The sequence below is a fragment of the Sinocyclocheilus anshuiensis genome, unplaced genomic scaffold (genome assembly GCF_001515605.1).
Source record: "Sinocyclocheilus anshuiensis isolate Anshui unplaced genomic scaffold, SAMN03320099.WGS_v1.1 scaffold392, whole genome shotgun sequence".
In the NCBI taxonomy this organism is placed as follows: domain Eukaryota; kingdom Metazoa; phylum Chordata; class Actinopteri; order Cypriniformes; family Cyprinidae; genus Sinocyclocheilus; species Sinocyclocheilus anshuiensis.
Genome location: NW_015557091.1, coordinates 4,848,119 through 4,863,559, shown reverse-complemented (window position 1 = coordinate 4,863,559; position 15,441 = coordinate 4,848,119). Strand labels below are relative to the sequence as shown.

The 15,441-nt window shown below is 36.2% G+C and overlaps 2 protein-coding genes across 4 annotated transcripts in view; both read right to left on the bottom strand.

Annotated features, from left to right (window-relative positions):
• Positions 1 to 5,925: 5,925 nt before the first annotated feature.
• LOC107677323 (negative regulator of reactive oxygen species-like) lies at positions 5,926 to 10,672 on the bottom strand. Of its 3 annotated transcripts, XM_016472205.1 has the most exons (4): positions 10,585 to 10,672; positions 10,108 to 10,321; positions 8,562 to 8,682; positions 5,926 to 8,063 (listed from the first exon to the last, which is right to left on the bottom strand). In XM_016472205.1, the coding sequence occupies exons 3-4, from the start codon at positions 8,667 to 8,669 to the stop codon at positions 6,123 to 6,125; spliced, it is 2,049 nt and encodes a 682-aa protein (XP_016327691.1). In that variant the 5' UTR covers positions 8,670 to 8,682; positions 10,108 to 10,321; positions 10,585 to 10,672; the 3' UTR covers positions 5,926 to 6,122. The 3 variants fall into 3 exon arrangements, with proteins under 3 accessions (XP_016327691.1, XP_016327692.1, XP_016327693.1); XM_016472206.1 differs by lacking the exon at positions 10,585 to 10,672 and having other exon boundaries at positions 10,108 to 10,384; XM_016472207.1 differs by lacking the exons at positions 8,562 to 8,682; positions 10,108 to 10,321; positions 10,585 to 10,672 and having other exon boundaries at positions 5,926 to 7,750; positions 7,936 to 8,035.
• A 2,133-nt stretch (positions 10,673 to 12,805) lies between these two features.
• The window catches only part of LOC107677324 (F-box/SPRY domain-containing protein 1), a 5,997-nt gene continuing 3,361 nt past the window's right edge, over positions 12,806 to 15,441 (bottom strand). Inside the window, exon 3 of the mRNA XM_016472208.1 lies at positions 12,806 to 13,688. Within this exon, the coding sequence (XP_016327694.1) occupies positions 13,503 to 13,688 (186 nt within the window). The 3' untranslated portion in view covers positions 12,806 to 13,502. The remainder of the gene's footprint in view (positions 13,689 to 15,441) is intronic.

Sequence of the window (15,441 nt, the reverse complement as noted above, 5' to 3'; positions counted from 1 at the left end):
CCATAGATTTATAAACAATGATTTTGTTCCATAATAAACAAAAATGTAAAAAATGAGTTTTTACCGTTCTGTTTTGATTTTGAATTGTCTCGTCCTATTTCATGTGCTATTCAGAATATGTATTTAATTATTTCTGCAGTATACTTAATAGAGTTAATAAACTCAATATGTGTTTTGCTTCTGGCTAAAATACAGGTCCTCGGTCCATAACTTTGCTTTCTCCAGTCTGAGTTTAAAATTAAAATGCCTTGATGGATTTTTGTTTTCTTACAAACACACAGATTTTCACTTCACAAGTCATTAATTGATGGACTGGAGTCTTGTGGATTATTGTGATGTTTTTATCAGCCATTTGGACTCTCATTCTGACGGCACCCATTCACTGCAGGGGATCCAATGGTTTAATTTAATGCTAAATTTCTCCAAATCTATTCTGATTAAGAAAGAAACTCATTTATATCTTGGATGGCCTGAGGGTGAATACGTTCTCAGCAAATTGTAATTTTTGGGCGAACTATTCCTTTAAGAAATTCAAGGCACTAACTAAATAAAACAGTTTGAACACCATTGAATTAAACATTAGGTACATTGGAAACAGTATAGCATACTACTATATAATTGCATAATGAGTACTGTTTCACATACTATTTTCAATAAAAATGGTAAGCAGTGTGTTAGTATTTTGCACACAACATCGATGTCGAAATATGAATAGGCCTAACTGTTCTCCCAAATGTCAGCAGAGGTCAGGCTTTTCACTCGTTAGTCATTTTTGGTTTCTAAATGAATAATATTTTGTAATCGGAAAGTACCTTAAAGTTACACATAATATGCAATAATTCGTACATGAATATTATTAAATGTACCTGTATAGGTCATTTCTTGAACATAGCCTACCTCTCTTCATTGAACAGAAGAGTCACTGACTCCTCTTCATTGTAAAATATAAATCATGCGTATAACATGCTGTTGTTTATGTATGGTGCAGGTGACAGGCTCATGTGTTGGTGTTACTCTTGTGTAAACAGTGCGAGGATGGTCAGTGAGGGGAGGGTTAAGAGGAAGTTGTGCTAAACAGGCTGTTGACTTCCTGTGCTGTTGTGGCGCTTGTAGGCGTTCATTCTTGCTGTCCGTTACTCAGCCTCACATGGCGAGAGGGCAATGCTCAGTTCCTTCCTGAAAACAGCAATGTGAGAGCCGACCTGCGAAGTGCTCCTTTCTGCTTCTGCAAAAAACTCACTCTGATGAACAGTGACACTTTAAAAAACGTGTATGTAGCTCTGAAGACTACACAAAAATCTAAACTACACTATGTAAAATACATCTAAAAATCTAAATCTATCTTTTATACATATATAAAAAGTTATATAGGCAGGAGAGTTTGAGTTGCCAAAGACTCTCCAAGGAGCACAGCTGGAGAATTGCAGAAAATAGTTGAGTCTCAGGGTCAGAAAACCTTAAAAAAAAATTGTCAAACAGGACCTACATCACCACATGTTGTTTGGGAGGGTTTCAAGAAAAATTATGCTAGCTCATCCAAAAATAAACTCCAGCATATTCAGTTATCAGACACGACTGGAACGTCAAATGCGACTGGCTTCTATGGTCAGATGAAACAAAAAAAATGAGCTTTTTAGCAGCAAACACTCATGATGGGTTTGGTGCACACAGGGAAAAAGTGACTGACTCTGTTAGAAATCTTGTAATGGGCCATGTTTGGATCTTCCAACCGTACAATCATCCAAAAACAAACCTAAAAAACGACACAAAAATGGGTCACTGTGCACAAAACCAAGCTTCTGCTATATGGCCATTCCAGTTCCCTGAGCTGAACCCTATAGAAGGCAAATGGAGGTTTCAAAAAGTATTGAATAAAAGGGTGCCGTTAGTTGTGGCCAATGTGTATTAGAGAATTTAATACTACCCCCCATTTTAAATTCTCATTATCCAATGAAAGGTTAGATTTTTGTGAATTTTTGAAATACAAGATCAAAAGGATTAACAATGCAGATTAATTTTCACAGCCTTCTTTTTGCGATGACTGTGTGTATATATATATATATATATATATATATATATGTATGTACTGTATGTATGTATATATGTGTGTGTGTGCAGTATAGCCTACACACACACACACACACACATCAGTTCGAAATGTCATTAATTTTAATTTAAACTAAAAGAGTAAAAATACTAAATAAAATAAAAATACATGTAAAAAATAAAATAAAAATTTATTAAAATAAAAACGTGTGTGTGTGTCAGTTCGAAATGTCATTAATTTGAACAATTAAAATAAAAATTAATTACATTTCTAGCTATGATTTGATAATACTCATATGTATAAATGTTAAAGGGGTCCTATTATGCTCTTTTACAAAGTCTTGATTTTGTTTTGGGGGTGTACTAGAACAGGCTCTCATACTAGGTTGTTGAAAAACACATTATTTTTCACATATTTTACATTATCACAACACCTCTCTCCCCAGTCTGGCATGAACGGCTCGAATAGTTCCTGTATCAAATGAAGGTCCGCCTTCTGAAATACGAAATGTGCTGTGATTGGTTAGCTGGGCCAGTGTGTGTTGTGATTGGCTCCAGTCGGCGCCTGGTCGGGAAATGTCATGCCCCTTACCATAAACGACTGCTGGCTTCAGTGTAAATATTGCCTCAAAATCAAATCAATTTGAGCCCGATTTAAACCCGGATGATTGTAACCACTCTAAGTTCATCTGTCTTGGGAAAGCTAGCGTGTCTCCGACATAGTGATAACACTCGTTGCCTTCTCTAGTGCAGCTCAACCAGGTCTCATCCCATTCGTCGGTATTTGTGATATCACAAATCCCGGAAAATATGCACTGTAGTCCAAACGAGTCGTTCGTTGTAGTTTTTGAAAAGTGATTTCTGTTGAATAAAATATCTCCTTTTGAAGTGGACTTTGAGCTTTATAATTTTGCAGATCTTTTTTATGCTCAAACAGCAACATTACAGACTAACTAAAGCTGAAAAAGTGAAAAAGCATAATAGGACCCCTTTAATGTTTTAATCATTAGTCTTTGGGTTCAAAACTTTACCAAAATATGAATGTGAATAATTATCATTAAAATATTTAGATTGTACTCCAACATACCTCACATTATATTATAAATGTAAAAAAGCAGTATTACAATGCTGCCATGACAGACAGACAGACAGACAGACAGATAGATAGATAGATAGATAGATAGATAGATAGATAGATAGATACTGTAGAATGAATCTGAAAGTGTTTACAAATTTTGATATATTGTTTTTTACCTGATTTTAATTCACAATCTGTGAATCTAGTTCCTCAATCAAATATCAAATCACTTGAAGTTCTTTCAGTGTTGGTTTTAATGGACACATCACCATACCACACTCAACCACATCATGAGATTTCCCTCTGGTATAAATAAAATTATTCATAAATGAAAATGAAATACAAAAGCAACGCCTGCTGACAATGTAAAAAAAATAAAAAATGAAGCAATAACATACTTATGTTCGCTTTCCTATATAAACTACAGTCCAAGTAGTCACAAATTCTCACAGAAGAAAACTGCACATTGGTTGTCATAAAGAAAAAAAATATGATTTTGGTTGAACATAACTCTGTTTTAAGAGTTTCTAAAAGCGCATTTCTTCTTTGGAGAATGTTATTGACAATAATTCAACTTTTATTCTTACTTAAAAATATTCTCAAAGTCATTAAAGTTCAGTTGAAGCTTGAATACAGAGAGATATCTGAAGGCCATAAAACCCCTACTTCCCCCAACCCGTTTTAAACAGTCTTTTCAGCACTGAATTTGATCCAAACGATGGCACATGTGCCTCTGAGCCCACACCTGACTGCGCTACCTAGTTTCTCTTTTTCTCTCTCTTTCTCTGTTCAAACCGCCATGACCTAGAGAAACACCACAGCGGTATTCTGGTTACACTCTGGAATAGCTGGGTCAAAACAACCCAATAGCTGGGTTTGTCCCTTTTTAACCCAGCATTTTTTAGAGTGTACATTCAGTACATACACACACATAGATTTAGAGTTTCATTGGAATAACCTAATCGCGTAAATGACTGTGAACCACTCAAGCATATTTCAGATGAAAGATAAGTATGATAGCAATCCTTTACGTCCTGCCGCAACTGCCTCTGAGAACTCAGCATGGAGCAAAACCACACCACCGCCACCCCCCTCTATGATACCGAGAGCTGGGCAGTTGCTACAGGTCTTAGCAAAACAGGAAATTTCATGTTTCCTTTGCTACTTTTAGCGACTGCTTTTAATGCACAACTTCTGCGAACCTACATACAAGCAATCACGCAAGTAAACGACTTACTGGGACTGACATACAATACAATATATAAAGATAATAAAAAACACTCTTGTCGTAGGTGACCCCCAAATCATATCCAAGTCAATCAATATGACAATGTTAAATTCTTATCAGTAGTCGAGTATGGCCATTTTAGAGGCATTTTTGTGAAAGGTTTATGTATTTTGGATGTAATAAAATATTCAGGGTAACCAAATTTAAACGTTTGATGATCTGCCAGTGAAAAACCAATGTTGATTGGCCACTAACAATGTCTTTGGTGGTCACAGCTGGTTACTGATTTGAATTTTAACCTCATCTCACACATTAATATTTGACTGGGGAACTTGTTTTATCAAATAAATGAAATAATATATAGTTTACATAAAAAGCTCTGGCACAAGCCATCAAATACTCTAAAGAACAAGCTCATGAGTTTGATTGCCAAGGAACACATATGTGACCATGGACCACAAAACCAGTCATAAGTAGCAGAGGTATATTTGTAGCAATAGCCAAAAATATATTGTTATGGGTCAAAATTATCGATTTTTCTTTTATGCCAAAAATCATTAGGATATTAAGTAAAGATCATGTTCCATGAAGATGTTTTGTAAATCTCCTACCGTAAATATATCAAAACTTAATGTTTGATTAGTAATATGCATTGCTAAGAACTTCATTTGGACAACTTTAAAGGTGATTTTCTCAATATTTAGATTTTTTTTGCACCTTCAGATTCCCAACATTCAAATATTTGTATCTCGGCCAAATAGTGCCCTATCATAACAAACCATACATCAATGGAAAGCTTATTTATTAATCTTTCAGATGATGCATAAATCTAAATTTAAAAAAATCGACCTTTATGACTGGTTTTGTGGTCCAGGGTCACATATAACAAATAAAACAACTAACCCAGCTAAAATGGAATATTCTCACAAATTTCACGTTTTTTTTTTTTTTTAAGTCATATTAATGTTAGGACTAAACGTTCTTAAAATAATGTTTATGGAACATTCTGATAACTTTATGAATATTATGCATTCTCATAATATTGAGAAAACATTCTGAGATCAACATTCTCAGAACGTCCCGATATTATTTGCACTTGAACATTCTCATAAAGTTGAGAAAACAGTTTAGAACAACATTCTCAAAATGTTCTTATGATGTTATTTGTACTTGTATCTTCTAAGAAACATGTTTGTAACCTTTAAATAACATTCTAATCACAAGAAAACTGGACATTTTAACGTCCTAAGAATATTAAAAATAAACATTCAAATAACATTATATTTTGGGTGAAAATAACGTTAGTAGGATTAAAATAACCTTTAAATAACATTATAATCACAACAAGAAAACTGGACATTTCAACGTTTTAGAAACATTTAAAAACAATGTTCCCTCAACATTTTTATAACCTAACTTAATTAGGTTAACTTTTAATTACCTATGATATTGAAATGGCTTTGGATCAAGCTTTTGCCAAATTAATAAATGCATGACTGAAAGTATAATTGCAACTTTTGTTCAAAAAGGGAACATATCTTTCACATTAACAAACCATGCAGCAGCCAAACACTTTTCATGCATTTTAATGAAGTTAAAATGAAATACATTCATGTTTACAGACCAATGTGGCCTAAATCTTTCACATTAATATCATATTTCTCTTCCGTTACGTCCAGTTGTCTGAAAGTAGCAACCTTTAAGAGCATATTTACCATGTTAGCCCCTTATATTACAGAGACATTCATTAGTTTTACAATAGCATGCTTCTCAATAAGGATCTGGCCTCCAGCATCTCTTTTTAATAGCGCGTGGCAACATTCTTGGCTTAAAGGTGAGCATGTAAATGACAGATATACCCATGACGGAAACACTGACTGTTGCAAAGAGAAGAATGTACCAAACAACAGACTCCTCATTGCTGGAACCACCACAGTGGATGGTGTCAAAAAGCACGACCTTGTGACGCCTGTGGTTTAAGTCCAAACATGTAATTTCTGAGAGATCTACAATACTGATGCCTTTATTCTCCACGAAGGTCTTGTACCAGTCTAAATGGCAACAGTTGAAGGCATTTCCATTCATATAAACAGCCTGCAGTCTTTGAGCTAACATGCCAGCATGTTGGGACGGGATGGTTGTCAACATGTTATCCCTCAAGTCCAGAAGCTTTAGGTTTAATGCCATTAGAGATTCGGGAAGTTCTGCTAGTGAGTTTCTACAGATGTTTAAAGACTTCAAATGGCTATACGGAGAGAAGTCAAAAGCTTGAAGACCGGTATTACCAAGTCCCAAATGCTGCAAAGTGTTTGTGAGACCTTCCAGAGATTCCTGTTTGAGGTTTAAGTCTAGATTGTTTGAAAGTTCGAGATGGGTTAGTGGCGTGCCCTTGAACGCTAAAGACGGGATGTTCTGAATGCTACAGCTGGCAAGATAGAGTTGTTTTAGGGAAACGATGTTGGACCACACAACACATCCTGAGGAACTTGGCAAGTAACACATGTCCACAGTGTTGTGACTGAGATCTAGTGTGCGCAGATTCGGTAGACTAGCAAAAATCCTAGTTGGAAGGTTCTGAAGGTCATTTGTACTCAGATTGAGATGTGTGAGATTGTTCAGCTCGCTAATGGAGTGTTGGCTTGCTTTCAGCTCGGTTAACCTGTTTCGGCTAACGTCCAGTTCATAAAGGGTGGCTGGTAGATCTTCAGGCGTCAAACTGAAGGACTGTAAACAGTTACTTCTCAGCCTCAGCCAGTAAAGAGACGGCATCTGTTGAATGAATCCCTGGGGGAAGTAGTTCACCTTGTTTTCACTCAGGTCCAGGAGCTCTACTGAGGAAAGATCACCGTGAAGGTTCTCATTCCAGAGCTCTACTGTGACGCTGCTTACATTTTGCCCCAAGTTGTAGTACTCAACACTAGTGGTCCAGTTTGAAGATGTGTAATTTGATAAGTGTTGATAAAAACCGACTCGATTATTGGACAACAGCAAAGTTCTTATTCGGTTTTTTGTTGGAAGGAATGGAAAGAAGAGCAAATGGTTGTCGGACAGATCCAACGTCTCCAGCTGAAAGGTCTCAGTCAAATTTTGATTGGTTATGAACCATTCAATGGAATTGTGGCTGGCGTTTAGGGCCAGCAGTTGGGTCATTTCAAAGTTGACCAAACATGGTAAGCAGTTGAAGGCCAGGTTCAACCTCTGGAGTTTTTTCATATGATCAAACGCTCCATCGATCTCAAACAACAAGTTTCTCTCGACGTTCAGCTCCCTAAGCTGATGAAGGTGTCCGAATGTTGACTCATCTAGCCTCAGCATGGCATTCCGGGACAAGTATAGAGACTCAAGCGAGGACAGATTCTGTACCAGCAGAGACACCATGTCCTCCGAGAGACCATTACCTGAAAGATCAAGGGTCTTTAGTTGGGACAGAGAGCTTAAGGACTGGGCCACCTGCTTGTGTCCATAGTAAAGCTCGTTGTTGGCTAAATTGAGGTTTTCTAAAAGAGGCGATTCAGAGAACACACTCTCTTCCACCGTCATTAGCCGATTGTTCGCACAGCTGAACGTCCGTAGAAGAGGATACCTGGAGAGACAACCATCTTGAAGATTTAACAGACGGTTCTTGTCTAAGACGATCTCCTCAATTTGACGTGGTAAATGATCTGGTACGGCAGAGAGCTGACAGCTGTTGCACAGAGCCGTGCTTTGGATCTTGAGATGTGGAGAGAGACAAAAAAAGAGAAGGAAAGACTGATTTAGATTATTCTTACACACAATGGAATTTTTTTTTAAATAGTATCATAATGTGATTCATAATTTCCACTAAAGGCCATTTCACTTGCTAAGCCCATGGAGAACAACAAAAATAGACAAACAAGCAAATTTAGCCCATGTGGTTTGCTGATTAAACTTCATAATAGTCTATACTTGGTAAAAATGTTTAGTCAAGTAACCTAAAAATGTCCTTCATGTGGTAACATCTACTGTAAATGAAATGGTTTTATTCAATTCAAAATAACTTAATCTACCTGAATACATCAGGTTACACCACAAGTAATGGCTTGTTAAGGTAACAACTGTAACATCAAACTTTAAGATTTAGTATAATGTAATATGCTTAAGCAATATTCTTATTTTCTTTTCAGAGAATTATCATACGCATCAGTGTTCATCTAGATGTATTGTACAGTCTTTCCTTTTCTCACATACCAGCCTGCAGGGGAAGATCTGTGGATGTCCTGAGACTGAAAGCAGGACCACCAGAAGTGGCACCACTGCGTGACAGAGCACGATGAACAGGCGATCGAACACCAGCATCTTAACATGATCACTGTGACGAAGTAATAAAACAATTGTACATTAATATTTATATAAAAGATTATATATATATTACTTTTTTATTTATGTATACTTTTTATGTAAATGCTCTTTTACAATAACACTTTACAGTGTCCAAGTAAAGGTGTATTTACATAATTATTTTTGAAGTTCTTAAAACATTATTTTGTGGATCTGCTTGAAATGGCACATTGATTTTGCAGTTTAATTTAATTTTTGTAACATACGAGTACACAGAAACTGTAATATAAAGTCAATCTCAAATATTTTAGACACTCAAATTGTTCCTTAAGGCACTTCATTTCCAATTTATATTTCATAACAGAAATTACTTTGACACCTAGAGGTCTACATGTGGCAGGGACAGCGGAAATTTGTGGCTACAGCTAATATGAATCTACTTGAGCCAACTGTGGTACAGGTTATAAATCAGATCGGTTAGGCACACGTTGTCACAGTCATTAATCTATATACAGTGGCCCTAAAAACATTTGGACACTTACGTCAAACTTAATAGAATTTATTAATGTCACTGCATTACCAAAATACCAAACCAAATGGCATTTATTAAAAATAAAGATTCCCTTTGAACTTAAAAACATTTGGACACATACGTCAAACTTAAAAAATATATTAATGTCACTGCATTACCAAAATACCAAACCAAATGGCATTTATTAAAAATAAAGATTCCCTTTGAACTTAAAAACATTTGGACACATACGTCAAACTTAAAAAATATATTAATGTCACTGCATTACCAAAATACCAAACCAAATGGCATTTATTAAAAATAAAGATTCCCTTTGAACTTAAAAACATTTGGACACATACGTCAAACTTAAAAAATATATTAATGTCACTGCATTACCAAAATACCAAACCAAATGGCATTTATTAAAAATAAAGATTCCCTTTGAACTTAAATTCAAGAATTAGAACTTTAAATAAAAAAATAAAAAAATAATAGTAAAAAAATAATTGTAAAATATTTTTTCAAAGATAAGTTTTAAATAATATAAAAACAGTATATATTGTATATACAGCACAGAATTGCTAAAAAAAAGTCTAAAATGTCATAATTTGAGAGATCTAAAAAGTAATTTGCTCGTAAATGCCAGTTGGTTTGATATTTATTACCTTTTTTTTTTTGACCTTTTAAAGTGTGACCTACAAGTCCAAATACTTTTGGGTCCACTGTATAGTCAAATGCATCAAAACCCTGCAAGCACTTAAAAGTTCGATCACCACAAAAATTGATAATATTGCGCCCTTGAGTAAGATAGGACAGGTGACTATCCTTGTAATGAGTGTACTGAAAGTCATATTGAATGAAAGATAAAGCTGCTATTAAACATTCACCCTGTCCGTTTCATATTTACACACAATCTCACGTGGGTATAACGTGCACACTTACCCCAGTGGCCAGGATCGCGCCCTCCGCTCCTCTGTGAAGTTCACAGAAGACCATTACATCGGTTTGCGGGGAGGTTCTGTTGGCCTGGTCTCTCCGGAGATGCAAAGTGCTTGACATCTGCATCTCTGCAATGTCTTTAGTAATTGCGGAAGCAAGCAAGCAACGGAAACGCAGTCACATGAAGGCAGCCAAGATCATAAATTTCACACGCACGCTGCAGGGTCAGAAATATGCACGTTAAATATGTAAAAATCGACCACATCCCACAACAGCAAAAGTATTTCGGTTTCAGTACACTAACAGAGCAGGAGAATGAGTATGAAGGACATTTAATGGTTCTTACATAAAAAAAAAAAAACAAGGAAAAATATTGACGTGATAACCGTGACGCTTGAGGTGCAAAAGCACCTGTAAAAGTATATGTTGCACAAACATTTCGACCTTATTTCTGTCTTGTTCAGTAGACCACAAACCTACCAAGTGAACACACCCAAAGCACCCACTACTGGTTTCACTCATCAGATACTACTCAAGAGGAAACCACCAAGAGCTCACACCCTTCCTGCTAGAATGATGCAGGCCCATCACTTCTGCTCGTGAAACTGTCGCATTCTTCTCATAAGCTGTGCTATTGTGAAAACGTGTGAAAACGTTCACGCGTGCCACATTGCTTCGTTTACAAGCACGTCTGCTGATAGCCAGCAGCCTAAAAGTGATCCAGTTTGTGCACGAACAATTATTTTCATGACAGTAATGTATCTCCGCACAGCTTATTTTAATTCCCCTGCAGTAGCCTACATTGCATAGCAAAAATAAAGATGTACGGATTATATTACTGCATATTCAGTGAATAATCAGACTTCTAAGTGCAGTTATTAAAAAAATACCATGTGAAAGTCGGTCAAGCGTGACCTGTTTTACAGACCTAAACAAATGCTGAATGCACTAAAACCTTATAGGTTCACATAAATAAGATATCTCAAGTGCTGAAAATAACGAGCTTGCTCGTACAAAACTCGATGCTAGCGTGTTGTATGTGGTTCCCACACCATGGGTTCCTACGCGGTTTTTCGTGTGTTTCTATGTGGTTGCTAGGGTGTTGAGCCTTTCTTAGTGCAGTTGTGTTTTTAGTATGTTGCTAAGGTGATCCTAGTTGTTTGTAGGGCACTTCTATGTGGTTGTTATGGTGTCAAGTCATTTTTAGAGCAGTAGTGCTGTGCCCTCATGTCAAGGCATTTTAGTGTGTTGCTATGCACTTACTAGGGTGTTTCTAGGTCAGGAGTGTCTAAACTTGGTCCTAGAGGGCCACTGTTCTGCAGAGTTTAGCTCCAGTTGCTTCAACAAACCTTCCTGGAAGTTTCTATTATGTCTTGTGTAGCCAGACCTTCAGACTGACGGCAGAAGGTCTGGGAACCTTGGCTGCTTTGAATGGCCAAGGACTGCTCAAGAGGCCATATGACTGAAATGTAAAGCAACCAATCATGTTTCATTTTGTGCCGTTCCAGACCTTCAGACTGACGGCAGAAGGTCTGGGAACCTTGGCTGCTTTGAATGGCCAAGGACTGCTCAAGAGGCCATATGACTGAAATGTAAAGCAACCAATCAAATCGTTTCATTTTGTGCCGTTTCATGTTTAGGGGCATGGAAATGTCGCCACAATAACAGTGTATGTAAAAGTAACAGTGTGTAAAACTCTTGGACGTATTTTAAAGAGTCTATGCCGCAAACTTTACATATTTCATATACTTTTGAAAATCCAGCTTTTAGTTGATTTTGATAAGCGCTCATTGTCACAGTTGTAAACACGACGGATTTCTTCTTCCATGAGGGGGTTTGGCGGCCGTCGGGCATCTTTGTTTCCAGCCGGAATGTTAAAGAATGCAACACACACGTCTTCCGGAAATCCTGTATACTTCAACCAATCCGATGACGACTTTGAATCTCCTGAAGTGTTTCCAATTTTGAGTACTGCCATATGCATCAGATGTTCAGTCAACGGTCAGTGGGCGTGATGTCTGAGGCTGAGACTAAGTAAGACCTTGACTAGCTGGTTCAGGTGTGTTTAATAGAGGTTGGAGCAAAACTCTGCAGGACAGTGGCCCTCCAGGAGCAGGATTGGACACCATGGCCACTGCATTGTCCACAATGATAGTCAAAGGCCCAATGATGTGTCCAGTTCTTCATGATTTACTGGATAAGGATTAAGGATAAGAATTTTTACAAATATTTTTAACTCACAATTTCCACCTGATGAAACGTTTTCCAACTTAACATGACTAGAAAAAATATGTATTCATAAAATGTGTAAAAAAAAATGCCAATGGAGTTATAAGATTTATTAATTTACTTTTCCATGTCTATCAATCTCAATTTTATAATTAGGCTACTTAACCTATTCAGATTTTCCAAGACAGTGGGAACTCTGGTTCTTCAATCTTAATTTTTAATTGTTTTAGCTTATTTTAAAGTAATTTAAGTCATCTAAATAAAGCAATTGCAGTGCATAGTATGAACACTACAAAGCAGATGTGACTGTCAACCATAGTTTTGCCTTGTGGAGGAATTTATGATGACGGATGCCACCTTGTGGTGAAATAAGAACAACTATGGGCTTTTATAGATATCAATATGATAGACTATTAAACCACCAGATTAAATTAATCCACATTAAGGTCAACAATAGAACAGGCTGAGATACGTTCACAGTCTGGCACAATTTAGAGTTTATTTGGAGTCTCCATAACCTCAGGTATAGCAAAGATAGACCTCAATAAATAAATACTATACACTTCTACATCACAGTTAAGATGTACAGTAACAAACGGAATAACGACATACTACCTTTGCCTGTCATGAAAAATAATAATAAAAAACAGAAGAAGAGACTGGTATACTGCATGCAGATAACTGCTCTGGAAAAAAACAACGGTAAGATATCAGTACAGCATTTTGGCATGTTTACTTCATGTCATTTACCTACACGTAAATTAGTTTTTGTGTGTGAAAGCTTGAGCCGTCCTCGTACTCATACAGCAGCTTCTCATTCCATGCATTGTGTTATAAAATGTTGGTAATGAATTAGAAAACTTTGCCACTTGTCTCTTCTAGTTTGGCTTCATGTTTTAGCATTTCATAAAATAGAACAGCTGTTCCCTGTGCGATTTCATAAATTAGATTAAAACCAGATAAAAAAAAATGTCCCAGGTCTTCAAAAAGGATTAAAAGCAAATAGATCTGAAATCCGCAGATGTGTGTTGGACATCCATCAACAAGCCCGCCACCAACCACCAATTTCCTTTTTAGTTCAGATGTGAAAAGCCAAGAGTCTTATTATCTATGTCAAGCAGCAGTTCCCATGATGCTCTCTGGTTCTAATAGTGGCACCAAGATCCTACTTATCCATCCAGGGGTCTTCCCAGATACACCATAGTCACTTCAGTGTTCCCATAGACGGCTGACACAGCTGGAAACAGGCATGTCTTGGGCAGCCCTCGGAACGCCACTCCAAGGAACTCAAAACCTCGCTCAAAGGCTAGTGTCTTATCATCCATGTCCAGGATTACACGGATTCTCTCCCCGATCTGGAAAACAAATACAAACATATTATAGATACATCTTTTTTTTTTTAAGGAAAACGTCATTATTTTCTCTTCCTCCTGTCGTTCCAAATTTATATGCTAGTACATATGCTAGCTTATATGCTAGACTCTTCACACTGTTTTTCCTCAAACAAGATTTTAAAGCACACAGACAAAAAATGGAATTTCAAACATGATTTAATATTTTGAGTCAATTTTAGAACACATTTTCATGTTTCTGTGTGAATTTGTCGTTTTCGGAATGACTTGAAAAGTAATTAAAAAAATTGTGTGAGATTTAGTGTATGGCCAGTTCGACAAAGTTGGGAAGTGATGCCTAGTGTTTTAAAATCTATTTTGAATTTAAAAGTCGTGTAGTGTATTCTAGCCTTTATAGGCTTTTTTCTAAGTCTTCTGCAGCAATACAATACCTTTGTACAAACAACAATTTGAAATTTTAGATTAGAGCTTTGGTAGAGATTCTCAGCAAATAATAAATATTTCGGCCAGTTCCTGACATAAAGTTAAAGAACAGCCTCGAAAGACTTGGAATACAGTGCATGAGTCATATTACAACTGCTTTTATGTTTGTTTGTTTTTTTCATTTTTGGAACTTGAAAACTGTGGTCACTATAAATATTGTTGTATGGAATTCACAGAGCTGCACCAAAATTATTTAAGATATCTCCTTTATCTAAAAAGATAATTGCAAAAATAACAGGTTTAGAAAATGAGTGAGAAAATTCACATTTTTTGAGGTAAATTAATTTTTCACCTTAAAAATACAAGTCTGACATAATTTACTCAACTTCATGTCATTGCATTTTCTTCTTTGAAACATTCACAAGAATGTTTGAATGTTTAGAATATTTCAGCTGTTTTTGTTCTTCTCTTCTTAGAACAAAAATAATCCAAAGAGGACATAAAGGTAGCGTAAAAATAATTCATATGACTTGGCTGGTATATTGTAAGTTACTTTGTATGATAAACATAATTGCAAGCCTTTTCTCAGTTTCAAGTAAAATCAAAATATTGATCAATGCACATTAGGGGTGGGAATCCCCAGAGGCCCCACGATACGATATTATCCCGATACTTGTGTCACGATACAATATTATTGCGATTTTAAATATATTTCGATATTCTGCGATATATTGCAATTTATTACCTTTTTCCAAATTCAAATTATGTCCCCAAATGAAAACTTCGGCAACATCTGTTTTAACTAAAAATAAACATTTCTCAGTTTGTTTATCTCACTTCAATTTTATTGTTGCAGTGCAAAATGGGATTGTCAAGCAGACAAACTGACCAACACTTTCATGTAAACCTGTCATAAATGTTGTATGCACCTGGCAAACTCAACTATTTGTATTACAGTCTAGTCTAGTCAACCTGCTGTGCTACTACAGGTATTTTGAACAAGGCAACTTGAACTTGTACAAAAAAGTTGTGCAGACCCTTCAGCAATTGGGGAATTGAAAGTAAATTACTGTTAAATTTAAAATAAATAAAACAATAATTACTGATTATAATGGCTTATACTGTCTTTTTACGCGTTGCGTTGCATTGCATCGCGTAAACATAAAACTCTGTCTGCATTTGTGATCGGAGAAATGACAAACAACTAGTGCTACTCTACACTGTTCAAAACTTTTTTTTATATCTTTAATATAAAAAAACGCAGGATCAGGAAACAGTCCTCCATAAAATGTGCTGCACACATCTGAATATTTGGGTTGAACTGTTCTGGAAC